Raw genomic sequence first — 26,987 nt, forward strand, 5'->3', positions numbered from 1 at the left:
TGAAGCTTGCAGTCAATACACCTTTGCTTGCTGGTCTCGGTAGGTTAGCAAAGAATAAATGGCACTAGTTAGGGAGGATAAAAGCCTTCCACCTGACGTGATACCTGGGTGACTATTCTAAACAGGTGGTATCTTCTGAAGCTACCCATTCCAATTGCTTCCAATCCTTAGAAGTGGAGGTGGGCAGTGGCATCCTGGAGGAAACTGTGAAAGCAGATGGCTGAACGATGGCTGGAAGCAGTAAAAGAATGAACACATTCTTATTTATCAAATCTGACAAGACAAAATGAAAGTGGATACAACACAGAATAAAAAACTATATTTTTCACACTAAGCAAATTTTATTGCCTGAAGTTGTAAGATCGTGGGTATCTATTGGTATGTATTAGTATACTGTATTATAAACTATCAAATGACTGGGATTCAACCGTCTCAAAAATCACAGGATGACTACGGTTTAGCAATTTATAAGGTTTTGAGCCCTCTGGTTCTTCATGTGCAGAAATATGAAACTCTGAATTGCATTTACGACCAAAGGTCTGTGAAACAAACACAACCATGTCAAACAGCTATTTTGGTCAGAAAAATCACTTCACTGAAGACCTGGATGGGGATTCTGGAATTAAAATTAAAAATTCTATCAAAATTGTTTGAAGTGGTCTATTCCATGCAGTTCAAAGATTTTATTCAAAAACGACAATATTTAAAGGAGTGATAAGAATTTATTTAACAAGGTAATGAAAAGCAGGGTTCAGACAATGTTACTGGCTCAACCATTCAACAGCAATATACAATGTCAGAAGAAATTTACAAAACTGCAGTAGCAAGGAGATGAAAGTATTCTATACAGAGTTTAACAGCTGGGCATAAGATGCTTGTATCAAACTCGAGTATCCCAAAGTTAAAACAAACAAAAAAAAAATCCTCCTCATACAAGTTCTGAAATAGCAGAATAAAAATAATTCATAATACAAATTTTAAAATATTCTACAAAAGGGAGAAAAATCTGGAAAAAAGGGAAAAGACGACAAAAAAGTAGAACACAGGTGGTCTCAGAATCTGCGACGTTTATTAGGGCCAAAATCAGCCGGCCCCGGAGGGCCCCTTGGAAATCCTCCCTGACCCCCACCTGGCATGGCACTGTTTCCCCCTCCCTGCTGGAAAAAACAAGGGCAGTATTAGCATTACGGAAATTCCTTCTAATGAATGGGCTTCAAAAATAATTTAGACAACAATGCATCATCCTTGTTCCACTGAATCATGCCAAGCCATATGCTGAAGGCAAGCACTTCCATTACCATAACCATGGGAGACACAAAACGTTTCTGGGTTAAACTTCACACAGTCTCATACGAAACTACACCAGCACACCAAAACAATGGAGGATAAATATATCGTTTTATTATTTGTTAGTTATTAGGAGATCGACCACGAACGAAATAGGACACATCCTTTTATTTATATTTTACTTATATGAACTGCGACATGTCCATGATTCTTATTAAATCTGGTCAGCAGATCGATCTTTCATATCCCACAGAATAAAAAAACAATGTATTGTTACCTCACTAATAAGCATTGGAAAGTTTCACCACCAAGATGGGCAATATTGGACAAAAGCATATTGCTTAGCGATGAAATTTTCCAATGCAGAAATATGAAAACGCAAGCGGAAAATGTATTAATTGACACATTAAATGTAATTAGAACACAAAAAACAGTTCTATCTGCTCGATTTTTGCTCTGCTACACCTCTCGTTCAAGTTAGCACTGATGCTTATGGTCAACCAATCAGCAAACTTCACTGTAAGCGCCTCTCCAGCAGTTTGCGTTCAAAAAACGTAGTCTAGGGGAGTAGGGACTTAAAAAAAAAAAAAAAAAAAGGCTCCCAGAACTGCCTCTGAAGAACTACAATTACGCCAAGTTCCTGCGGTGTGAACACACAAAAGTCTCTGGTTCCCAGTACTGGTCCTGGAACTAAGTGCTGGTGGTGTGAAAGCACCTAACGAAGAGTGCCACAGCCTTACCATTAAAGGGGACGCCTCGGTGGGCATATTCCCAGGTGGTGCAGACACTTGGTTCCCAGCCATTGGGTTTCGGTTCAAGCCCATTGCCTGACCTACAATACAAACGTTATGTATTGTATGAGGCCAGTTAAAGACGAATAGAATTGGCAATAAGACACAAGGAATATTAATTCACTTACCAACCATATGCATCCGCATCTCTTGCTCCCTCTAAAAAGCCAGACAAAAGAAAACATGCTTGATTAAGCATCATACTCGATGCTTTAATGGCTATTTCACAAATACTGAAGTAACAGTTAAAGTAGTAAACATAACATAGCATTATGTTCTATACACAGAATAGTGAAATTAAAAGCCAAAGTATACTGACTTGGAATACAATGAAAATTTTGAAACTGCACATTTGTATCCAGCAACAAACTGACGCATCATTTTAAAGCTCTTTGAAGAGTTAATGCACTGCAAGCTGCACATACTTCTGAAAATACAGCCCACTTCCTGACGTACAACGGCTGCATTTAAAAACATTTAATGCAGCCCAAGCTGTGCATTAACCTTATACGATGGTTACCACACATGGCTTACACACTCTACATGTGCTCTCTGTAATAATCATTCTCGCCGTTACCGTTTTACTTGTGGTGGTGTTCGGGGGACACACACACAACAAAAATGAGCAAAAGGAGAAAAGCAAACCTGAACTGATCATGAAAAGGAATTTGTCTTCCACCATATGGAAACGGTTTGTATTTCATAGGGACGATATTAAGCAAAAGCAAGTGATTCGTCGGTACTCCCTTGCGTCTGCTGGCTAACAGCAATACCACCAACTTATTTGATGGACTTTGTAGGTAGATATAGCTATATAACCAAATAGAATTGAACTCTTAAATGTTGCAAAGCAACAAATATTGTTCAGCCCTTCAATATTTTCACAAAAACATACTGTATTACGCAAGATGATACAGCTAAGTGACAGGGCCAACTTCTGTTTTAGCAGCAATTATTCTAACAGAGGAATCATAGGAAATACATTAAGTGAAATAATTTAGAGTCAAACCGACGACAGAGACGGGTTAGGCTACTCCCAGAGGCTAACTAGGACGTATCTATGGCTAACCTCGCATTACTGGGTGAGCTTAACAAACCCAAAAGTTTACTTTAAGATGTATTTGTAATGCAGTCCTATTGCGGTGATATTTAAGTTCTGCTTTGCAATACTGACAGACAACTTCACTTCCATTCAATTTCATTGCGAAGTACTTCTGTACAAACGATGGCATTTACGCTTAATTTTCCCCTTCATCCACTCTATGCAGTCTTCCTTCCGCCACATAACCAAGTAATCAAGAAGGAAATTTTTAACTGATGCTTTTAAATAATCAAGTAATGATGGTAGCACTAGTTAAACGTAACTTGTAGTGGGGACACAGTGCAGTATGTGGTAAAGTGTTTTCCATCTCCATTTCTGGCAACCGTCATAAACACTGAATAAACACTGTAACTGAATAGTGTTGCTTTTCAAAAATACATCTGCAATACCATATCACATGTTGTAATGAGTGGATGGTATGGAGAAAAAAAAAAAAAAAAAAAAAAAAAAAAAATCACCCAAGCCTAAACATCTTGCTTAAACAAGCTAAGCCATTGTTTAATTCAAAAATAGCTGCCAAGACCATAAGCCAGTCTTTTTGTACAAACGTGTATGCCAAATGTGTAGTACCCATGGTATTCAGCCACGGTGTTATTAATTTAGCTTTATGTAGCTATGCAGCTGAATTATAGGTAAAAGCTGACTTGTGGTGTTCATTGATTATTTAAACTGGAATTACACATCTTCTAGTTCAGGCAGGTTAAACAGTACTGTAAAGTACTGAATTACAAGTGCATTCGATCAGAAAAGCATTTTGGTTAGGGTGATCAATGATCACAGGTCCTGGTCCTCAGCCTGAAGCACTGCGGTAGTGATGTTAAGCAGTTACTTTGCTTTCAAAGTTCACGTTAAGTAACAGTTCAAATTAAGCAATACATTTGTGCACCGATATATATCTGTGATTCACCTGTCTGGCTGTCTACGTGTAGGATTATAGAAAATTTATGACGGCCCTTCTGATTCAAGAATTCAGTAGTGCCTCTGGATAAAGGGGATTAATCACTGAGGAAAGGGGTTGAGGATGTAGGCACTTGCATTTTCAGGGAAGTTGCCTTTGAAGCCTTCTTGCTGCCTGCGCAGCATCTCCTCAGTATGCATCCTCAGCTCCTCCTCACGCCTCCGACGCTCCTCCTCCTGACGCAGCTCCATCTGCTTGCGCTTCTGTAGCTCCTGGTTGTGCAGCTCCTCCATCCTCCTCAGTTCCTCTTGGCGCCTCAGCAGGTCTGAGAGATCAGGCAAAACCCAGTTAACCTTTTGATTCGGTATTAAACCAGGTGTTGCTTCAAACATATTACTTCACACTTAAGCTTCGATTATAGAGGAAATATAGCAGCATCAAGCCACTGGAGGGACAACAGAAGTGCGAGAAACACTGTACAGTGGAAGAACCTCCAGCATGCTCACCCTGTCTCATCAGCATGACCTGGTGCTCGTGTCGCGCTGCCTCCATCTCAGCCTCCAGCTTCTGCTGGGCCTCCTTGATGTTCCTCTCCACCTGCTCATTCTGCTGCTTCTCCATCTCCATGAGGGCTTTCCAGCGCATGGCATACTCATATTCAAATGTGCCAGGCTGTGCAAATCTTGGTGGGTGCTCTCGCTCCCTGTGCAACCAAACGAAGAAAGGACAGATATTTTTATTTAATGGATAAAAACACATTAGTGACCCAGTGTTTCTCTCAACATGTCCATTTAATGCAAACAAATTTAACTGATCAGACATTGTTATTGGACGAAGAAAGCTTAAAAACGCCCATTATTGCCAGATACAAACATTTCTGCCAATAAGCCTGTGTTTCTCTTTCAAGTCATTAAACAAAATCAATCTGTAAGCTTTAAAATGTTGGCTGCATGGACGTACTTTGAAGTACAGTCGACCCTCTGTATCCGCAGGTTATGCATCCGTGGATCGAAAATATTCGGATAATAATAATAAAAAGATCCAAAAAGTTTTTTCTATTTATATATAAATAGAAATTCGCATTGTCATTGGATAATACTTCCGCCACCGAAGTCGGCCATCCCCGAGGAATATGCTATTCGTACTTAGTTTTACTGTTATAGTTCTACTTGTAAAATGAAATAAAACAAGATGTTTATTTGTTATTATCGGCAGACTAAAATGAGTTTGAAAATACTGGCAAAAATCCAATTTCATGCATCCCTGCAAATCAAATCTAAATTAAATCAGTGGCACTTATGTGAGACTTTTAGAGGCACTTATCTGACAACAGTCTGTTGTTTACAGTTCAGCATTTAATACAGTTTTGCCTTCCATGCTCACAATCAAGCTCCAGGACCTATGACTGAACACCCACCTCTGTACCTGGATGCCTGACCTCCTGACAGGACTCCCGCAGGTAGTAAGAGCGGGTAACATCTCCTGCAGCCTAACTCTAAACACCAGGGCCCCTCAGGGATATGTTCACGGTCTACTCCTTTATTCCTTATGCACACACTACATTTTCTGATGACAACAGTCATCAGCCTTAACAAGGCAACCTACAAGGATAAGGATAATTCCCTGGTATTGTGGTGCCAGTATAACAATATCTCTCTAAAAATCACAAGACCAAAGAGAAGACTGGGGACATTTGCTCGAAATGGATCACCTTTCAATATGTGGACCCTCATCCAATATGCACCTCCTACCCAATTCCATATTGTTGAGTAATCGAAAAGGTAAAATTTAACCCAGCCTAATAATAAATAAAACTGAGTAATCAAGATTAGAGGTATTATGAAATCTTGATTAATCATAACAAAGATTTTCTGTACAGGCTTCTTCACACAATCTGCCAAACACTCAACTTACTTGTGATAATGCTGGTTTTTGTTAACAAGTTTCTCTGGTAGTCCTTCATCCTCATCACACTGGTCCATTGGCTCTACTGTCACAGGTCTGGGAAACCTTAATGCGTGAAGAACAATGTGTTAAGTTTGAATATAACTGGAGCTGTAGTTAACTATGACTTGCACCTACTCCAAACCATTTCTTCAAAATCACTGATAAAATTTCAGTTTGATCCCAAAGCTGTACTACCGGAAACAACTTCTCATAGCTAATAAGTAAGCATTATAGACTTACGCAGTTAACAAAAAAGCCCCGTCCGAACATCTGTCGAGTGCTTTCCTTGCAGCAGGTTTGGCTGTATATTCCACAATTCCTTTGCCAGTGGGCCTTCCGCGGTCATCAACAATCACAATAGCTCTCTCTATCTGGCCGAAAATAGAGAAGGCCTCCTCCAGAAGCTCATTGGACACAAACTGCGGCAGATTCTTCACAGTGAGAGCAGCTCCATGAGTAGCAAACCGAACACGAAGCTGTCTGCCCCTGAATGGAGTGTCATCGAGTTCTGCTTTGGCAATTTCTGCCAAAGTTCTGGTCTCCTAAATTTCAAACAAAACAAGGTTTCAACATCAAGCAAGTGGGCATGTTACTAACACCTTTCAAGGAGCAAGGAACAGCATATCAGGCAAGCTCTGTCACCTACATGCTCTTTAGACGTTTACTGAAACTCACCAGCCTTATGAAGCCAAAGCCTCTATCTTTATTTATGAAAATTTCAGAGGGTTTTCCATACTTAGAGAACAATTTTTCAACCTCCTGCTCAGTCACTCCTGTTGGCAAATTCCCTACGAACATCCTGCTCCGCTGGGTGTAAGTCTTCTCCCCAGGCTTCCTAAAGTTCTGAAGGTCAATGGTCAAGGCAGAATCTACAGTTAAGCATAAAAAATAAAAAGTCAATATAAAACTGAAGCGTCTCAAGACATAGCAATGACATTATTAGTCAGTCCTCTCCTAGGCATCATGGAGAATGGCAAATATACATTTAAATATCTGAATTATTATAAACGTCCTTGTGTTTGGATGCTCACTGGAGTCGGCATGCTGTCCGTTGCTGTTTGCAATCCCTCCTTTTTTTTGATAGTCTTGGGGATTTGGTTTAGGGGGTCCATGGTTTTGCTGTTCAGGACGAGGTGCACGGTTTCCTTGCATACTGCAAAATAAAAAAGAAATGTATATATAATAAAGAAAACGTATATATCTGAGTATCTATGAATTCAGTTTTCAACAGAGATGAGTGGTTTGTTTCAATTATTCATCTAGATACGTTAGTGTTCCACAAAAATCTAAAATTACTGAACGTTGGCATTTAAACAATGTATTAAAACTACAGTTTCTCATAACCAACTCACACGCGAAAGATCACGATTCGTTACCTCTATGGTTTCACAGTAATTAGCTAAAACATATCGGTAAAATAGGTCAGCAATAGAACATACAACTAGCAAGCTCTAAAATTAAATCTAGAAGAATGACCAACGTTAGTATTACTTATCTATGATATAATGGGCACTAGGTTTTTGTCCCATTTTGAAACGTCAGCCAAGGAGACCAAACAAAGGTTCTTCGTGATTGCAGACTAACGAAAAGAGTCAATTTTGAGGCATTACACGGTTGTTGTCTCCTGATATACAATAAGAAATTTATTTAGCACTGGAGTTTTACCCAGTACGTTTTCTTTATTGAGGTTTAACCGTGATAGGCATTACAAAATTATACGGGCAACATTAATTTGTTCTCCAATGACAGTTGGTAGAAAAAAAACAACAATAACCCCCCCCTATCCAAGTCGTGCTAGTCGCCATCAAAATTAAGCCTCTCGTTGTCATTAAAAAATAATTTGATATTCGTCTGTTGGTATCATTCGTACAGCCCTGACACAGTATTAATTACGCAAAACTATTAACAAAAAAATGTTAATTCTACTAGTATCCAGTTTTCCAAAACACCTTCCTTGGACAATACAGAGCAAACAACTTACACATTAACTTAAAACAATAAGAATAAAAGAATACGAACCTTCCCAGGCAAAAACACTACGTTAGCTACCAGTAAATCAGAAGTGTGCCTATTTCGTGCAACTTACCATGATGGCTAATACTGGCCAGTTCAAGCGTCTGATTGGCTGCTCCTGAACCCGATGGTCAAAATTATTGCGACAGAATAACGTCACTCAAGGAAATTCGCATTGCCATTGGATAATACTTCCGCCACCGAAGTCGGCCATCCCCACGGAATATGCTATTCGTACGTAATTATTTTTAAATGCGTCTAGTAACACGGATTGGTTTAAAATTTTTACGTAAAACGTAGTAAGTTAGTTTGAGAGATTTTGTGAAGGGGGGAGGGTGGTAAACATACAAAAACAGCCTTATTATATACTCTTTCCGACGAGCTTCGTTTTAATAATTTGTTATGAATATTAGAATTAGGTGGAACAATAGCTAGCAGCGCTGCAGGATTATTATTTTTAAATTAGTCGAGGGGTTTGTATTATACAGTATTTGTTTGCGTATCGTACATCTGCTTGTTACTGAGATATAGTGTTATTATTTGTACCATTTCCTGTCATGATCTCAGGAGTATTCTCCGTTCTTTTAATTAATAGAAATGTTCCCATTGCTTGTTAAGAATTTGTGCAGAATCAGTGTAAGAAGTTCTGTGAAATAAAACGATTTTTATTAAAGTAAAATGTATCAATGTTTACAAGACATTTGCTTTCTCATTTTTATATTGACTGTCTTCTGTTAATTTGGATACTTGTGATTCAGGGTTGGTAAATCTATTGCATTGCAGTCTAATCTTACCCATATTATCAATAGGACAGGTGTCTGTTGGCAGGAGTGTTGCCTAAACAGTTTAACATATCAGATGTTCTACGTGCCCTAGTAAAAGCCAACCGGGGGGTATTGACCTGTCGTTATACTTGGTATGTAATGTCTACAAGCAGAATTTGGCACTGTACCGTGGGGTGGAGTTGTAGTTTCATTCTTTAGAAACTGCATTCTGCAAAACATGTTACTTTTAATAAACAGTCTTAGCGAACAATTTACTTAAAGTGAAAGAATTTGACTGCCCTGATCGCCCCTATTAGCCCTTACCTGTATAGTCCCCTCTTTTCCAAGACTCTGTCCCTATCAGGCGTGACAAGAGTACCCTTATTAATAGTTATTACTTAAATAATTATCTCTGTGAACATTATATGAGAAATATTTAAATGTAAGTAACTTGAAAAATATAAAACCAGGGCAACTGATAAACATGATACTTAATATTTGGAATATGTCACCACAGAAGTACTCTAAAACTCAGGTAAGGTAAACCACAGATGACAGAAATAAAACATGCATGAGGTAAGCAGTCAACTGGTTTATTGTTTCATTAATTAAAACTGAGAGGAAAACACAGATTTTTGATTGCACTGTATTGCAGTCAAGTTTTCTAATGGAGAGAGCAAAGTGGTATCAAAGAGGGAAAGTGTTCTTTCTTAGGATCTCCTAAAGACAAAGAGAAAACAGAAAAAAATACTTTATTAAACTATCTCTGATGATTCAAACATTGCAACAACAATAGTGTTTTGCTGATACTGTCAGTTGTTGCAACCCAGAAATCTGCAAATAAATGCATCGCCATCTTTATAAACTTTTATTATTAATGTTCGCAGAGCTGGCCCATGAACTGAACTGGTCCCCTGAATTGGTCTTTATTTTATGTTTGCTCTTAATTTGGAAGTAGATAGACAAAATGAGATCTTTTGCAGTCCAGTGCTGTGCCTTTCTTTAGAGTGTTTCTTTAGCACTGCTAAGGGGGATAAAGTGAATTCACACACAATTAGGTTATAATCGATCAATTTCATTTTGGATTCCCCTTCTGTATGACTGACACATTTCCCATTGAGTGTTATGAAGCTCAGAAACACTCATATTAACATATATTGTGCTTTAAGAACTCAGAAAAGGGAAAGCCTGCATGTTGCTCAATGTCCTGCTGTCCAGGGCCATATTCCATAAAATACACACATAAATACACACATTGTGGACTGAGAGAAAGAGGACATATTAGGCCTTTTCTCTCAGCCATAGAGACTGCACTTAGTCACAGTGATAGTCACACGTATAAAATGAACAACTGATCAGCAGGAATGGGTACAATGACACATCACATGCAGGGACGGATTACGGACCGGGCCAGCGGGGGCGCTGCCCAGGGGCCCTTGGGGTGCAGGGGGCCTGTGGGGCCCCTAGCCCAAAACAATTTGCAACGCTTATCAACAATGTATTTTTGTTTATCTATTTTAGAGGGCCTACATTCTTTGATCCTCTGCCTACAAGGGCCCCTGACCCTATAGGGAGGGCGTTTGGCTGCCAAGGGCCCTTGAATTGTGGTGGTGGTGGTGGTGGTGGTGGTGGTGGGGGGGGGGGGGGGCCCTCGCGAACGTTTTGCCTAGGGGCCCACACAACCCATAATCCGTCCCTGATCACATGCACATCTGATCTGAGCTCAAGGAGGACAGATTGTCGCTGATTAAATGGCAGACTCCAAACTGCACATGTTCACATTGCCGGAGTACATGGAAAATCACACCTGGATACATAACTGGAACTATAAATAGTTACTTCTTTACTAGAGAATTTGGCAAACATACCAAAGAAATCCAAACAGCAGAGATGAACAACTTAATAGTTAAATAGCGGGTCATTTTCTTATCTACTGTCAGGACGTTTCTTCAGTTGATTATCCATGCCTGGATAATACTGTAAATCACCTTGGTCATGTGCACATAGGTGTCCACATGGAAGCCCTGAACCCTGTAGCTGTCCAGCTTCTCCAGGCCGCTCGTATTGTGCCAGGGAACAATGGCATGAAACCTGAACTGAAACATTAACATACAGTGATATTAAAAGAAAGAACCTGAAAGTTACTGTATACATACATTGCAAAGCAAAAACATATCCTGCACTTCTGTTCTGGAGGAAGAATGTACTTGTAGCTCAAACTATTAATTAGTTTTGGATGAACTGCCGATTAACTAAAAAAGTTACATTTAATTAAATAACAGTAAAATATGTATTAAACCAAACATATCTGAGTACTTTATGATTTTTGAATTGTTCTAACTCTTGAGCAATCTAATAGTTTGTTTTTTAAATATATTTGATAAAGCATATGACAAAATATAATAGAGTTTCTGTCATTTTTTACACATTAAATAAGAATTTAATATGCATTGAAATGCAATTAAAATATATCTTTATCTCATAAAATGTTCATATTGTAGAAGAAGGATGCCTCAATATGAACAATCTACAAACCACATGCAATTGACATATAATATGCATTTTAAATTAAGTGAATTTATTCGGTATTTCAATTGTAGTGCTCCTGGGCTCAACCTTTCTAGCAACTAATGCAATTAGATCAAGTTACCCGTATTATGCATTTGAATGAGACCTGATTTGTGTCATTAATTCAATGAACAGCTTGATTTCAGCCTGTGGAGGGAGATTCTGCTGACTGCAGTCTTCCATAAACTTCACTTCACTTGCCCACGTCGGCTGCAGGTATCTTGCTCTGATCTGCTTGTTTTTCTTCCAAACATTCCGCCACTTCCTCCCCACCCCTGGATCCATTGGACCTGTCTTCACTTCCTCCCCACCCCTGGATCCATTGGATCTGTCTTCACTTCCTCCCCACCCCTGGATCCATTGGATCTGTCTTCACTTCCTCCCCACCCCTGGATCCATTGGATCTGTCCTCACTTCCTCCCCACCCCTGCATCTTTTGGATCTGTCTTCACTTCCTCCCCACCCCCGGATCCATTGGATCTGTCTTCACTTCCTCCCCACCCCTGGATCCATTGGATCTGTCCTCACTTCCTCCCCACCCCTGCATCTTTTGGATCTGTCTTCACTTCCTCCCCACCCCCGGATCCATTGGATCTGTCTTCACTTCCTCCCCACCCCTGGATCCATTGGATCTGTCCTCACTTCCTCCCCACCCCCGGATCCATTGGATCTGTCTTCACTTCCTCCCCACCCCTGGATCCATTGGATCTGTCCTCACTTCCTCCCCACCCCTGCATCTTTTGGATCTGTCTTCACTTCCTCCCCACCCCTGGATCCATTGGATCTGTCTTCACTTCCTCCCCACCCCTGGATCCATTGGATCTGTCTTCACTTCCTCCCCACCCCTGGATCCATTGGATCTGTCTTCAAGTGGTGATGTCAGTCCTGCTATGTACCTGACTTTTGTTCTCAAAAATCTCTGCAAAGGAAATCTCCTCCCCAACCGATCAATCATTCTCTGCCAAATTAACTGGTTATTGAGTTTTGCTAATTAATCCAGAGAAGATGTTGCCAGTCAAATTAATTAGGAAGCCAGCTGGAAGAAATTACATTCTGGTGACTAGATTTTGCTGCTCAAAAAAAAAAAACTTGTGTAGAACAATTTGCTCTGGAACAATATTCTCATGTATTAAAAATGTTACATTTGACAATTGTTTTATATTTCAGTTTTGAAAACACAGTATCTTGTTCATCGTTGTTCTATCCCTAGAGATGTAACAATTTTACATTACATTATTTCCACATCAGTATGCAATAGCAAATGAAGTCTATTCAGCCCTGCCAGGGACACAAGCTAACACTGTGGTGATCAGTAATATAGATCTACCACCAGTCTCTAACCAGGGGAAATCAGAAGCACAACTGATATCCATCCCTGCCCTTAGTGGGAACACAGCTCTAGCTGACACTGTGTTATAAAAAGGGGACATTCAGTACAAATGCTAAATATATACTAATGTCTATTGAAAAAGAATGAAATAACAGCTCTTTTAAGTGTAAAAAATATATTGTCATGACCTGTTCCAAATTGTTCATCTTTCAGCTTGGCTTATATTATTGGATGTTAGATTCATATTGGATACCTACAGATACGTTAGTTATAAAATAGGTTTGTCCACTCCTTTTTTATCGTGTCTAAATAAAGAATTTTCCAAGATCATTCAAGATCTTGCCAAGACCCTAAGACATAGTCACACAGAGCTTACATAAGACGGTATGTTTCATAACATCAACAGCATATTTCTAAAACCTGGATTTACTTTTGTCTTCACTGAAATTGAAGAGCAAATGGTTTTAAAATCCATAAACAGATTAAACTAGCAGTCAGCATTGCCAGATGACTAGAGTTCTGTTATATTGGAAAATGACTATAAATCAGAAGTATAAATATTCGTCCTCCTACACCCAAAGTGACATTCAAAAATACACATTCAGGCTAAATATTGCTCCAAGTGACACTGAAAACAATCCTTCATTAAAATCTTGCCCTACTGCAGTTATATCAGATCTGGTCTCTATACTTGCCCAGTCAAAAGCATTCTGCCTGCAAACTGTGTCTTCAACTTGCTGCGACATCACAATCCTCAGCATTAATACTGGCATCCAGAGGTGGAGTGCGATTTTAATCCTTTGCCGTGCTATTCTCATGAGCTCACACAGCAAGACACTCAGGAGAAGGTGTGCATTTAGCTCTGCGAGAGTAATGAAGAATGATATCCGTGTACAGTAAGATGGAGGCGGAGGTGATTTCAGTTGTAGGCGGTGGGTTAAAAGACAAAAAATAACATCTATTGTGCTGATCTTTAGCTATACATGTGTAGTGTCATAAGAGGAAACCACTCTAATGGTCATTGCAGGAATATGTATGCTGGTGGATTGTCTAGCAGAATCTGTTGAACAGTAGTCGACAAGCATGAACACCTGAAGCTAGCTGGACTGGCCAATTGAATCCTGGGAATTCTCTCACCATTACCCTCTTCTTATTTGCTCCTCTACAGGCTGGCTTGCATCTCCAGTATGTGGGTGTTTGGAATTCTCATTATTACAGCCTGCTTCAGCTTCCTGCTATGAGCTGCCAAATGTGAACAACATAGTGAAAATGCAGACTAAGACATAGTCCAGATGACTCAGATACACACTATCGCAGCCGTAGCAGTGCCCAAGCAAAGCACCAGTGACCAGTCATAATAATCAAATCTGTACAACTCTGTACAAGATCGTTCAAATCAGTAATCCATCCATCCATCTGTTTTCCAAACCGCTTATCCTACTGGGTCGCGGGGGGTCCGGAGCCTATCCTGGAAGCAATGGGCACGAGGCAGGGAACAACCCAGGATGGGGGGCCAGCCCATCGCAGGGCACACTCACACACCATTCACTCACACACACACACCTATGGGCAATTTAGCAACTCCAATTAGCCTCAGCATGTTTTTGGACTGTGGGGGGAAACCAGAGTACCTGGAGGAAACCCCACGACGACATGGGGAGAACATGCAAACTCCACACACATGTGACCCAGGCGGAGACTCGAACCCGGGTCCCAGAGGTGCGAGGCAACAGTGCTAACCACTGCACCACCATGCCTCCCCCAAATCAGTAATAATGATGTTAATTAAAATGACCTTAAAATTGTAAATTTGCAAATGCTTGTTTGGCACAAACCAGTGGTACCATAAAGAGTCCCCAAAGGGAGTGCAGTCTTCATTTCAGACCATTGGATAGCATCCATATGTCACAGCCACACCCCCAGACAGGAAACACCACACACCCCTTTCCAGCAGCCCCATGACCCCCCCCCCCCCCCCCCCAAGCTCCCCTAATCATTTTGGATTGTTTCAATTGTCCCAAAAATAAAAATCTGTCTTATAAATTTGACACTTTATTATACACCTTTTTCTGTTACAATGTTAATACATACCTTTCCCTGGATAAAGAAATTTTTGATATTTATAAGCTGGGATGTCCTGCATTAAGTACACTTTTTAATGTATATTTTACAGATCCATTTTTTATGGCATTTCAACAATGTCATCTTGAACAGTACTGACACATCAAGTGCGACTCTTAACAGAACCAATGCAAAATATATAGTTCAGTCTCATAGCTCAGAAGAAAACTAAAATTAACATTATTCCAAGGATAATACCGTTACTGAATGGTTATGTTTTTTGTATTATGCACTGAATTACAGAAGTGCAATACATACGGGGAAAAATGTATTATCCTACAAAGTGTCTATCGAAAATATAAAACTATCAAGTTTGATGTAGGCAGCTGCAAATTATGGAATGAAATAAAAAAATTCAAATAAGACTAAACATCAAGACAACCACAAAAAAAAAAATGCAATGACTTAGTTTCACAAGGTTTAACAAACAAAAGCAGACTCCAGTAAGAGTTATGGCTTACATTCGTTCAGTGTACATACGTAAAGTACACACATTTTTATCTTTACATTGCAAAACATCTGTCAATAATTTACATGAATATACAGCCAAAACCTTTTAAAAGAATAATCTATTTTAGCATGTGTGAGTGACAGACAGAACAGGGAAGAATGGAAAGATGTAAAACAAACAGGCTTTACCACTGTGCCATTAATATCTTAAAATATCTTAATTGGACGAACAGATATGGACAATAGATTTTCACAACTGAACAACTGTATACATCATTTATATATACATATATAGTTGTTCAAAAAATAAAACAATTTCAGTGTTCCCTCTATGCCTTCAATTTCTTTTACCCCCAGAGAAGGAGAATCTCACATTTCTCTTCATAGAACTACCTAATCAGGAACAACCTGCAGTAGTTCCATAGTAAGTTTTGGGACAAGCGTGTGCTCATAAAACATGAAGAAAATATCTTCAACCTAGTGAGAAAGTGCTCTATGTCCTTCGTTAAGGTGCTTCCGTTACAGGAACCCATGAGAACATTACTCAAGGAATCCCTTAACACGTGCAGGCCATTTTAGCTTCCATTACCAACAGTCAAAATTAGATCAATGTCTCCAAGTATGGCATGGGAGTACTTGTTATTTTAATTTTAATTCCATAAACCCCACGTACAATTACAATGAGCGGCTTAGACGGAACACTGAGTGATTCACTGCTGTCACATCAAGACTTCGACGTCTCCTTCATGATCCTCCTCTTCTGGGACTCGCAGTGACAGCACCTCCTCATTAAGGAATAAGCCACTGAGCCTCTCCTTGCGGGCCTGTCTCTGCTCCTTCAGCTGCCGCTTACGCAGGGCCTTCTGCTGAAGCTTGCGCTGCTTAGACCGCTTCTGTCAAAGACAAGGGAGCGAGAAGTCGGGGTCAGTACACCGAGGGAGCATAAAGTAAGGAACATCCAGTAATGGCCGGATGGATCATTGTTGAGCACACTAGCAACTTCTAAATTTAAATCACTGGAATTTGATGTATAATTCTTTAGGGTTTAAAAAAAAAAACATGAAACTACCAGTGCTTACTGTTTATCAGGCAACCTTGCTGTGAAAAGAAGACAAGACTAGAAATTGTACTGGTGGCTACAGTATGGGTACACTAGTCGTAGGGGTGGGTAACATGACAAAAATATCTTCACCGTGGGATCACAATGAATCTTATCGCAATACTTTTTCTTGTTGGGTTTTTGTAAGTTGTTGAGCAGTACAACCACACTAATTCCCCTGCTTTAAAAAAAATAGTCGTTTAAGGTAATAAAAGCTTAAAAGCATATCGTTTTGGGTGTTTTCTTTTGAGGTGGTTCAAAAAGTTCGCCATGTTCCCATCAGACTCAATTTGCGAAGAAATCCAAAGGTACTGCTGACCATTTGCCATTACCAGTTTACTGGCGTGTAAAAACAGATTTGCCCAACAAGACTTCAGATGCACATACGAATCATAGAACTGCGACTAATAGAATGTGCACCGTAGTGCGATACTGACAATCTCTCAGTAAAGGCAGATCACGGAGTCGTGTTAATCGCTCACGATCTCATGTCGTCAAATCGCACACGTGTCGTGACATGTCAAAATAAATGCTTCCTGCTCTAAAACGCTGCACGTCACCTTGGAATCCCGGATGCGCTCAGCGGCACTGGCCGACAGGTTGCCGTCGCTGTGCGCGCGGCTGATGTTCGCGGTGCTACAGTTGGAGGCCGCGTTGGAGACCGTGGAGCCAGCGCTGCTGCTGCTGCCGCTGCTGACCATGCTGGCGCTGCTGCTGCTGGTCCCGCTTATGCCGCTGGCGGTGCTGTGGCCGCCGCGCTTCCAGCTCTCGCGCGTGCTGCCCGGCCGCTGCCGGAGAGCTTGCTCGCGGATGTAGTTCCTCACCTGAACCGTGCAACATTGCATTATTGGCAGTATAGCAAAAGGACCATCTGATTAATCGAAATCAGTCTGTCTCTAGAACGAAATGTTTTTGCAAAAAATCAATTCCTATAAAACATCTATTTCCTTCTCTGAGCTGGGGAAATCTCTTACCTGCTAATTGTATTCTGCAAAATCACTTAGACACTGTTCACTGAACTTCAGTTACAGTCTTAAAAATATTAAGTTTCTTACCTGCCGCAGCTTCTCATCAGTTAGACAGTTGAGCTCAATGATAAATTCGCTATCCGTTGGCGAGATCTGTGCACAGGGGTCAATGATCTTAATTATGTCAAGCTGCTCTCGCAATCCCATCTCTGTGCTGACCTTCCGGCTAAGATACTCGATGTATTCCACCTGAAAGAAACACAGTGACGGCCAGTTTTCAAACAAAGCAATGTTAGGGTTATGATGATGGTGTGACTCTTAGTTTCAGAGAACAAGACAGCTGCTGTTGTCCACACCTGTTCATCGTTACTCATAGCACTCCAGGGGAGTTCATCCAAGTTCCTGTGTACTTTGGCCTTTCTCTTGGGAACTAGGCATGGAGAACTGGGAACGCTGGGGATGATGTCTGAAAGCACATCACTTCCACTGGCGACATCACTTCCAGGCAACTGAAAGTCAGACGTTGAAACTATAGTCATTGACCATGAACAACAAGTTTAACAGGATATGCAGCAATAAAATATTTTCCCTGTCATTATTGCGGTCAAAGGGTCATTTTTACTATGTATAATGACCCAAAAGAAAAAAAGAAAAAATCACATCTAATTAAAATCTCTGCATTGTTAAACAGTTAGTTATAGCTGACAAACCTGCCACTCAAATTCACTGTCCGACCAGTCCCAGTATGTGCTGATGGAAGATGAAACATCACTACAGACACTGCCCTCAGGAAAGAGGTCAAAGGAGGTGAACTCCTGGTCATCCAACAGCGAGTAGCAATCCTCCTGGTCTCCAACTGAAACGGATGCAAACAGATCCTCGCTGCACTCTGAACTCGCCACGCTGGTCCCACAAGAAGTGAGATTCCATCTGAAAAAGAGTCAGATTAGTCAGATTTCAATACCCCACACTGACCTCCCAGAACATACCTTCTCTCATCCTATAGCTGCCGAAATAGCACAGATCCCATAAACACTTTACTTTTGCATTTGATGTCATGTGAAAAGCCTCCCCTAATAACAAGCTGTTTGTCTGTTGCAGTGCAGTCTAGGGGGAAACTTGATTTTGAGATCGTTCTCTCACCTGTTGCTATGCAGCCGACGTAGTGGGTCTGTTCGATGGCATGACGAAAGCTGACACCCAAAATCACTGACATCCAAGGTCCCCTCTTCGCTGAGGTTTCCATGCTGAGACAGCAATGGAAAAGGTTCCTCAGGGGTGAGGAACTTTTCATAAAGGTCGGACATTTCTGTGCGGCTAACAGAACAGAAGTGCATGGAATTGAGACAAACACAACATCAGAAATTCATAATTCTGTCATAAACAAACCACAATCTGCTATATTGGCTCTTCAATGAATTATATCACTAATAATCAGTAACATCATAAAAATAGCCAGTAAATATTAGCCTTGTATTTTCAGAGAAGAAAACGATATGAACTACACATTTGTAGCAAACTCTTATACAGCAGTATCGGCTTGTAAAAATAACATCTACATGTGCCAAAATCATGCATTCACAATATGTTCTGAGAAAAGCGTTGTCAGCTGATTTTGTTTTTGTGTGAACGTCATAGAATGTACTTACACAAAGCTAGATGGTTTAGCCTACTACACACCTAGGCTACAGTCAGCTTTTTATAAGCGGAAAGACAACACTCTAAAATATAAAGTACAGTAAATACATAAACCAGTAGCAATATAATTATCAAGTATTATGTACTGCACATAATAGTATGTCCTATAATTTTATATGAATGCCAGAGCAGTAGCTTTGTCAACACCAGCCTCACCACAAACATGAGGAATGGGCTGCGATACGATGGCTTTCAGCTCCATTATAATCTAATCGTACCACAATCGTATAAATCAAACAGTGGAAATTATTATTAGGCTGCATACTTTTAGATTTTCCTAGCTGTAACTGCATTGTTTATACAGGAGAAGGTGGGGATGGGGTGGGATTAACTGAAAATTATGCCTATAATGTCCATCTCTACTTCCAACCTGTTATCCAATACAGCAGGGGTGTCAAACTCCAGTCCTGGAGGGCCGGAGCCCTGCATGAGGTTTCCCCTCATTTAATACACCTGATTCAACTCCTTGTGCTAATTATAGCACAGCTGTTGAGTTGAATCATTTGTGGTGGAACAGGGAAAGAACTAAGCTACACAGTGCTCCGGCCCCCAAGGACTGCAGTTTGACGACCCTGCAATACAGGATTGTGCACAGGGAACAAAGCAGAGGATAGGATGCTGGTCCATTAAAGGGGATACACACACACACACACACACACACACACACACACACACACACACACACACACACACACACACACGTGCCATTTAGAGATGCCAGTTCACCTTCACCCAACTGCGTGCCTTTGTATTCTGAGTAAATCCAGAGTAAAGTCACGTAACCAAGAGTATGAAAACAGCGGGGACAGGATTGAAACTGGAGGTGTGAAGCTACGGTGATATTATAAAAATATGATTATAAAAATTATGTCATACATTCCAGGATCACTGACCTGAATTGCTACCAACAAATAGTGTTGGAACCGCTGCATGTCAACGTAGTCGCGAAATAGTTAAATAACTAACAACTCAGTCATCCTGATTTTCCTGTAGTTTTGGTTCATATTATTAACCAGACACGTCTAGACATACAAACATTAATAACAAGAGTGCTTTGCTCATCGTAAGAAAACAAGTTTTCATCTATCAACATATTAACGTCGCTGCTAACCAAGTATAATCGGAGGAATTCCTAACCAAGCAAATCTTACCGTCACCGTGGACAACGCTAAATCAGCATAAAAGATATTTCAATATAATGGTGACTATCAGGCCTTAGTTTCAAAACACCTGCATTTTAGCAAATATGTTTGTCCACAGTAAATGTAGAATGCAATGAGCTGTTTCTGCTGTCAGCATATTAATCCGACAATTTATTATACTGAACGACCACACACACAAACCCGTATAATAAAAGTTTTCGACAGAATCTACAATACATCTTCTACGAATGCAACTGAGATTTCGTTTGGCCTCCTTGTCCATCACGGATAGATTAGGTGAGCGCAAAAATGCCTTCAAAGACGAACAAAAAGGCTCATGCTAGCAAGCTGAGAAAACCAACACTACTGTACATAACAGCCAAACGACAATAATGCAAACATAAAGCTTTAAACACGCTTCTTTAAATAATAAAAAATCAAAATGCTCAAACGAACCCTTACGTTTTTTTCTTATTCTTCGCTATTTTTGTTCGGATTACTTCGCTTTACTTCACTTTAGCGAAATCAAAGGCCAGGAGGCTTCGTCCAGCTGTATACATACTTCAACCTGCGCCACTTTCCACTTCATAAAAGGCAGCGATACTTCCACAGCGCCCTCTACTGTGGAGGACTCATCGCACCGTGGTGATAATAATAGTGATGACGATATTATTATTATTTATTTATTAGTGTCCTGTTCTTATTATTAACATTCCTCTCCCACCACTGAGTTTCTCATTGTATTTACTGATACTGCTGCCTTATGAAAATTAAAAATATGTTTTATTGAATAACTCTGCATCATTAAATATATGATGATGCAACACAAAAACGCCACCACCTTGGTACAGAATTTCATAAATATCATATCTTAAATACGAATAACTATGAATGACAGTCAAGTAATGCAGTTTAAGGTGTTCGACTACAGCGCCCTAATATTTAAAGTAATTGTATCAGAATCTTGACTGTAGTTTCACGTTTATAGGTTTCATCAAGCATAATTAAAAGTATATTTTCAGTGCAAGATACTTAGCTTTGACAAGCCCAGGAACGCGTAATTTGAAAGAACTGTGAATTTAGTGGCTAGTCGTTTGTAAGCCTCATACGTAGCAGATCTCGGTGCAAAAAGATTTGATATCTGGGGGAAAAAAGAATCACACAAAACACACGTCAATGAACCACTAGATAAATATGTTGTAAATGAAATATGGACACTAACACTAAGTTGAATATAACAGATACTCCCTGTATTGTACAAAAAGATCAATACCTACCGGGCGTGCAAAGGGTTGTGTCCGGTACCTTTGTGGAAAAATGGACCACATTTAAAAACATTTCAAGGTTTTCAGTTTTAAAGTGAACATTCCCTTGAATTTCTTTAAGTGGACAATTAATAAAACCGAATGAGTGACACGTAATTAACGCGATACAAATGCAACCACACATTCCTAACTTCAGTTAATACTCTTGAACACTGTCAAATAGAACACCAGAGGGCGGTAGGTTGTTTCTGTATGTTCATATACGTCTGATAGAGTCACATTAGCAACTTAAGTATACTTTAAACAAACTGGCTTCAGCGTACGTTATCTTTTTGTTTATTGCTGATGGAAAGTTAAAAACATATTTTGAAAACTGCTCATTTTAATTATACTAACACTCACCAGTGGACACTCTAGACCAGGGCTGGGCCACCACACAGACCCTATAGGTGATTGCATAGGCAGAAGTTGATTAGGGGTGATAAGGTCAAGATAAAAAAAATCAAATCTGTATAGTATTCAGATTTCAAACCTTTTTCCACTGCAAGCCCCAGGTCAGGATAATCCCTCCATTTTAATATACATAACATTTTAATTTGTAAAGTAACTAAGACTATCTGATTTTTGCAAAGCTGACCGTCTGATTTACAACATGTTACTTTTTTAAAATTAGTAACTTTGTGGTTAAATTTTGATAGTGTTCTGAATAAATAAACAGATTGAGAAGATCCTTGTATTGTACAGGTTGAATATGTGCAAGTTTATTTATTTATTTTGTTGTGTTTGGGGGCAGCATAAGGAGCCTTGGGGGTGGGGGGCAGGACATGGGCTCATCAGAATCTTATCTAAGGGGCCAGAACACCCAGCACTGGTCCAGCTCTGGAGCAGGGTTACCCAAACCTTTCAGTCCACAACCCCCAAAATAGACATGCACCTACCCGGATGAGCCGCCTCGCGTTAGTGCCAATCCCGCCACCACCCCTCAAAATATTTCCTTTTCAGTTGGAAGACTGCTTGCTGGGCCGGCTGCAGTTTAACGTCATACCTACAATCCCAGGATCCCCGTCAGTCCAAAAACATGAATGGTGAGTGCAATGGGTTGGCACCCAGTCTTGGGTAGATCCCTGCCTTGCAGCCATGGTTTCCGAGACAGGCTCCCCCTGACCCTGAATAGGACGAGCAGGTACAGACTATGGATGTTTATGTTGATTTTTGTTTAATTTGATTGTTGTTTTATACTACTACAAATGAATGGCAAAGTGTTTTTAGTGGTGTCATGTTAATTTCTGTTTTTAAAATCTTCCTTCCACGGTTGGACCTATTGGCAGTAGAGCCAGTGCAGCTGTTCTGGGCTCCCATAGAGGGTCGCTGCGCCCCTTTGCAGTGAGCCTCCGCACTGGGCTCCGGCAGAGGGTTGCTGGGCACCTTTGCAGTGAGCCTCTGCACTGGGCTCCCTCAGAGGGTCACCGGGCCCCTTCGCAGTGAGCCTCAGGAGGCCATTGATCGATTTCCTTAAATTACCAAAGTGTGTTACCGCTGTAAACCAAACGATGCATTTAGCCTTTACCTCGCTGGGAAACCTGTCTCCCACAGAGTGTCTGATTTCTAATCTTTTTTTTATGACAAGGCTGCAAAGGTTCATACTGTATACCTTAAGGATATTTCACAAAGATATATGGAGCATCCGTAACATTTAACCATGAAGTAAATAAATGATGTGTAAATATGCGTAAACGAGGTGCACGTCTCACCTTGCAAACTGTTGTAACAGCGATAAAAAGATAAAGTAAGAAGTTAAGCTGTGTTTCGCTATTAACGATTAAGAAACTTATTATGCTAACTACAAACCAACCAGAGGCAAAAATCACAAGGTTGTGAAAATGATGAGACTATGGCATGTCTATTACTGACTAACATATGCACATATATGCAGGAGAATTACAGCTCGGCAGAAAATCTCAAACAAGGAGTGTTTGACACAGAAACCAAAACTGACATCATAATTAGGTACAGCCTTTTTTTTTTTTTGTTCTCAAAGCGGGACATTTTGTTTAGATGGTCATGCTTCCAGAAAAACGAGGGTCCCTCCCCCAAAAATTTCTGGGGCCAATTATAAGAAGCTTACAGCAATTTATACTCTTCATTGGTTTGCATTATATTTAAACCACCCGTTTACCTGAAGTGTTTGGCCGTACCGCCCTGAAAATGCGATTTTGGAACCTACATAGGGTTGGCCCTGGATAGTACTTGGATGAGAGGCCACCTGGGAATATTAGGTACTGTAAGGACCCTGGGCTGGTGACACAATGGATAATGACCATTACCATGAAACACTGGATTCTAGGTTTGACTCCAGCTTGGCTCAGACATCTTCATTTTCGAGGCGCTGACCCTGCCCTGCCCCCCACCCCCATTCCCACCCCCAGAGCTCCTGTGCATCTCACAGGGGAGCAACATGGCATATGTTGTGCATGTCTGCAAATGGCAAATCAAGCACAGTATTTCATTTCAAACAACAAATTAAATAACAAATCGAATGTTATAACTTCTTTAATAAGATCCAAACCAAAAAAATTACAATGAGATTCATTGTTTTATCTCTTTCATTTAGATTTTTAATATTCTTAGTAACCATTCCTTTTGAACCATTGTGCTCTGGCCACAACATCGTTGGAATAGTCGTTGCCAGTGGTTCCCACATCTAGGCGCTCATAAGTCTTGACATTCTTGCTTCCAAAATTGTAGGCAGCAATTCCTCCTGAAATGATCAAATGAAATTATTATGGTTTGGTTCCTGAGAACTTTTTTAGTGAATCAATCAGGGACATTAATAGCAATAAGTTTTATAGGGAGTATGTTATTACTACTGTATTACGCAAAACACACATTTGCTATTTTCATTTACTACACATACTGTGCACATCCACTAAACTGGAAATCTGTTCTTGAGTAACATACCTTTAAGAATGTGCTCTTTCGGCCAGCCTGGAAATTTAGCCTTGACCTCATTGATTGAATCAATCAGAATCTGTGTTCCCTGTCGCACGTGCTGTTCACTGTTCCACTCTCCGACTGGTGTGTGATGTCGTTTGTCAACCTTGTCAAACACAAATTAAGTTTGCTTAATTTGAAATCTTTCTGTGTATGCACATGTATCAAATCTAAACTTTATAGCTTGTGAATCACGATAAACATTACATTAAGTTAACGACAAATACAATTTTAGGGAACGTACGAAAGAAATCACACACTAAACGTAAAAGGAAATGTAAATTCATAATTTTCAAAGAATGACCCATGTACAGCACAGAAAATGTATAATTTAATGTAATCGGTGTTTTTTTTTTGTTTTTTTTTTTTTACTTTCATCAAGGTTCTTTTCGGAGATTCTCCACACCTGCATCAGTCCGAATCCATTTCCATGGTCACCCCAGCCATGGTCTAATGCAGCGCCAGCCCGAGACTCGCGGGATATGATGCCGCAGATGATAGTCGGGTCCATCTTCAGATCACTTCCCACCTTATTAATCAGCCCCTTGTAGTTACTCATCCTGGTCGAGTCATTCTTGGCCAGCTGGTTGGAAGCCTCCACACCTTTCATAAAAATACAGTTTTTAAAAAACTATTTTCTTTCCATTTTGTCACATGGCATTGTTCTCAACACACACTATGGTACACAACACACAAAAACACCAACCGAGCTTGAGCGGTATTAAGGTAATAATGAATTCCATCCATCCATCCATCCATCCATCCATAAACCCCCTGTACCCGCTAGTCCTAAACAGGGTTGTAGGGGTTCAGAGCCTTTCCTGAAAACAACAGTACAAGTACATTTCAGGGAATAATCTATGATAGGGTGGAAACCCATTGCAGGGTACACTCACACACAAACACAGGGCTGGTCAAACGTATAGGCGCCAACATCTCTTTTAAATTGTCAGACGCCTAGGCATCTTACTGCAGAATCCGAAAAAGCCTACGCGTCGTGTGAATGACTTACCGAGATAACGGGCTAAATTGTTAACCTCGTCGTTTTCCGCCAATGTAATTCAATGATTTCAGTAGCTCAATTGAATCACATTATTTCTGTCTCGCGGTGCTATTTCCTTGTTCGCTTGCCAACTTATTACTGCTGCCGGGCCTGAGAATAGCGCATCTGCTGACCCTCTCCTCTTGCGCAAATACACCTAAACCCCTGGCCATTGTATGTAATGATGCCCGCAAACACTCTGTGTGTCTGCGACTGTGCAGCATCCTCACAGCACTTACAGCTAGAGCCAGACAATGTTCATTAATAGCAATAAAACTTAAATGCAATTGACTGACATTTTAAATACGCCACACGAAGCACGTCACATAGCTTATATGTAGATCTGAGTCCCGTCCCGTATTTTATAATACTACATAAGGCTACTCTGATGGCGTTCCCATTAAACAACGTTCTCAGGATGCTTTCACTTTTGTTAACTATATTAACCGAATTGTCAAATGTGCAACAAGAAGGTAAAAATTCAATCCAATAAACTAAATGTTTGCAACGCAGAATCAAGGGAAATTTTACATCTCTAAGGTAAAAAACAAAGTGGGGTTTGTTGTGAGCATAAAAGACATACATACCATCTTGTGGACCTTACAATCACACCCCTAAGTACAGTTTATAAAAGGATCGTATTTTGCTACATACCATGAACAGTAAGTTTGTCTTGTTTAGCTGTTTGATCTGATGCGCCTGTGGTGTCAATCTTCATCACATCACCGTAAATGCAAGCTGAATGGAAAATAACAGAAAGAGAAAACATTACTGTCAGTTTTCCATAATGGAGGAGGTGTGCACGGCACCCCTTTCGCCTCCACTTTCACGTCCTAAGTGCCCCTTTTCGATCACCGTCCGCCCGCTCCTGCCCCTCAAAAATCTCTGAATTCTTTCTCAAGAGCAACAGTTCATTATAAACATGTACTGCGTATGCCGTAGTAACAAAAACGAGCAACGGAATTTGTATCAAGGGTTTAGAAAAACAAATAAGGAAAAGTATTATACTTAATTGTATTGTCACAGCATGAAATAAAACGTTTGACAATGCACTGTACAATACTTACCCATGGTGATAGGATCGAATTATCTTTCAGGACTTCCTGCTTTGTGCATAGAACTTCTTCAAACTGCACAAACCCTCTCTTTAAATACGTTTCTGGCAATAACATTACGTAACACTGTTAAATCAATCCAGCAAATGAGATGACCGTATTCTTCTAGGTTAAACAGGGAAGTACCCAGTCAACAGGTCTGTCTGCATTTCCCCGCCGCTAAGGCTGTTCCCGTACCAAGTGCTTTTTTTTTCTTCCTTACAAGTTATACGGAGGAATCTGGTACAGTAATGAAGGGTTCAGCATATACAGGGATCCTTTTTAAATTATGTTAAGCAAGTATTGTTGCGATTAATAATACGCTTTTAACTGAAGGTTATATGTACAAAAATATGCATAAGCTATTTAAAATGCGGAGGGTCAATACAATGGTGAACTGAAAGTACAACATGTATT

At 40.2% G+C, this 26,987-nt stretch overlaps 3 protein-coding genes and 1 long non-coding RNA gene across 7 annotated transcripts; all 4 read right to left on the reverse strand.

Moving 5' to 3' along the window:
* Positions 1 to 702: 702 nt before the first annotated feature.
* nono (non-POU domain containing, octamer-binding) lies at positions 703 to 8,121 on the reverse strand. Of its 2 annotated transcripts, none has more exons than XM_048982914.1 (10): positions 8,045 to 8,121; positions 7,057 to 7,178; positions 6,701 to 6,894; positions 6,266 to 6,567; positions 5,993 to 6,088; positions 4,585 to 4,781; positions 4,216 to 4,403; positions 2,207 to 2,237; positions 2,028 to 2,119; positions 703 to 1,154 (listed from the first exon to the last, which is right to left on the reverse strand). In XM_048982914.1, exons 2-10 carry the CDS (start codon positions 7,175 to 7,177, stop codon positions 1,053 to 1,055), a joined length of 1,323 nt encoding a protein of 440 aa, XP_048838871.1. In that variant the 5' UTR covers position 7,178; positions 8,045 to 8,121; the 3' UTR covers positions 703 to 1,052. The 2 variants fall into 2 exon arrangements, with proteins under 2 accessions (XP_048838871.1, XP_048838870.1); XM_048982913.1 differs by having other exon boundaries at positions 703 to 1,157.
* Positions 8,122 to 9,379: 1,258 nt separating this feature from the next.
* Positions 9,380 to 14,545, reverse strand: LOC125712657 (uncharacterized). Its single transcript, XR_007383363.1, has 3 exons — positions 13,838 to 14,545; positions 10,791 to 10,898; positions 9,380 to 9,522 (listed from the first exon to the last, which is right to left on the reverse strand). It is a non-coding gene; the product is annotated as an uncharacterized LOC125712657 (long non-coding RNA).
* Positions 14,546 to 14,736: 191 nt separating this feature from the next.
* fam199x (family with sequence similarity 199, X-linked) lies at positions 14,737 to 20,873 on the reverse strand. 3 transcript variants are annotated; one of them, XM_048982921.1, is made up of 7 exons: positions 20,635 to 20,873; positions 18,482 to 18,655; positions 18,049 to 18,268; positions 17,695 to 17,847; positions 17,426 to 17,587; positions 16,931 to 17,194; positions 14,737 to 16,164 (listed from the first exon to the last, which is right to left on the reverse strand). In XM_048982921.1, the coding sequence occupies exons 2-7, from the start codon at positions 18,643 to 18,645 to the stop codon at positions 15,991 to 15,993; spliced, it is 1,137 nt and encodes a 378-aa protein (XP_048838878.1). In that variant the 5' UTR covers positions 18,646 to 18,655; positions 20,635 to 20,873; the 3' UTR covers positions 14,737 to 15,990. The 3 variants fall into 3 exon arrangements, with proteins under 3 accessions (XP_048838878.1, XP_048838877.1, XP_048838879.1); XM_048982920.1 differs by having other exon boundaries at positions 20,641 to 20,867; XM_048982922.1 differs by having other exon boundaries at positions 20,741 to 20,786.
* A 3,104-nt stretch (positions 20,874 to 23,977) lies between these two features.
* Positions 23,978 to 26,698, reverse strand: LOC125712654 (lysozyme g-like). Its single transcript, XM_048982938.1, has 5 exons — positions 26,544 to 26,698; positions 26,131 to 26,214; positions 24,841 to 25,037; positions 24,402 to 24,540; positions 23,978 to 24,201 (listed from the first exon to the last, which is right to left on the reverse strand). The coding sequence occupies exons 1-5, from the start codon at positions 26,545 to 26,547 to the stop codon at positions 24,068 to 24,070; spliced, it is 558 nt and encodes a 185-aa protein (XP_048838895.1). The 5' UTR covers positions 26,548 to 26,698; the 3' UTR covers positions 23,978 to 24,067.
* Positions 26,699 to 26,987: the final 289 nt, after the last annotated feature.

This window comes from Brienomyrus brachyistius, chromosome 18 (genome assembly GCF_023856365.1).
Source record: "Brienomyrus brachyistius isolate T26 chromosome 18, BBRACH_0.4, whole genome shotgun sequence".
NCBI lineage: Eukaryota > Metazoa > Chordata > Actinopteri > Osteoglossiformes > Mormyridae > Brienomyrus > Brienomyrus brachyistius.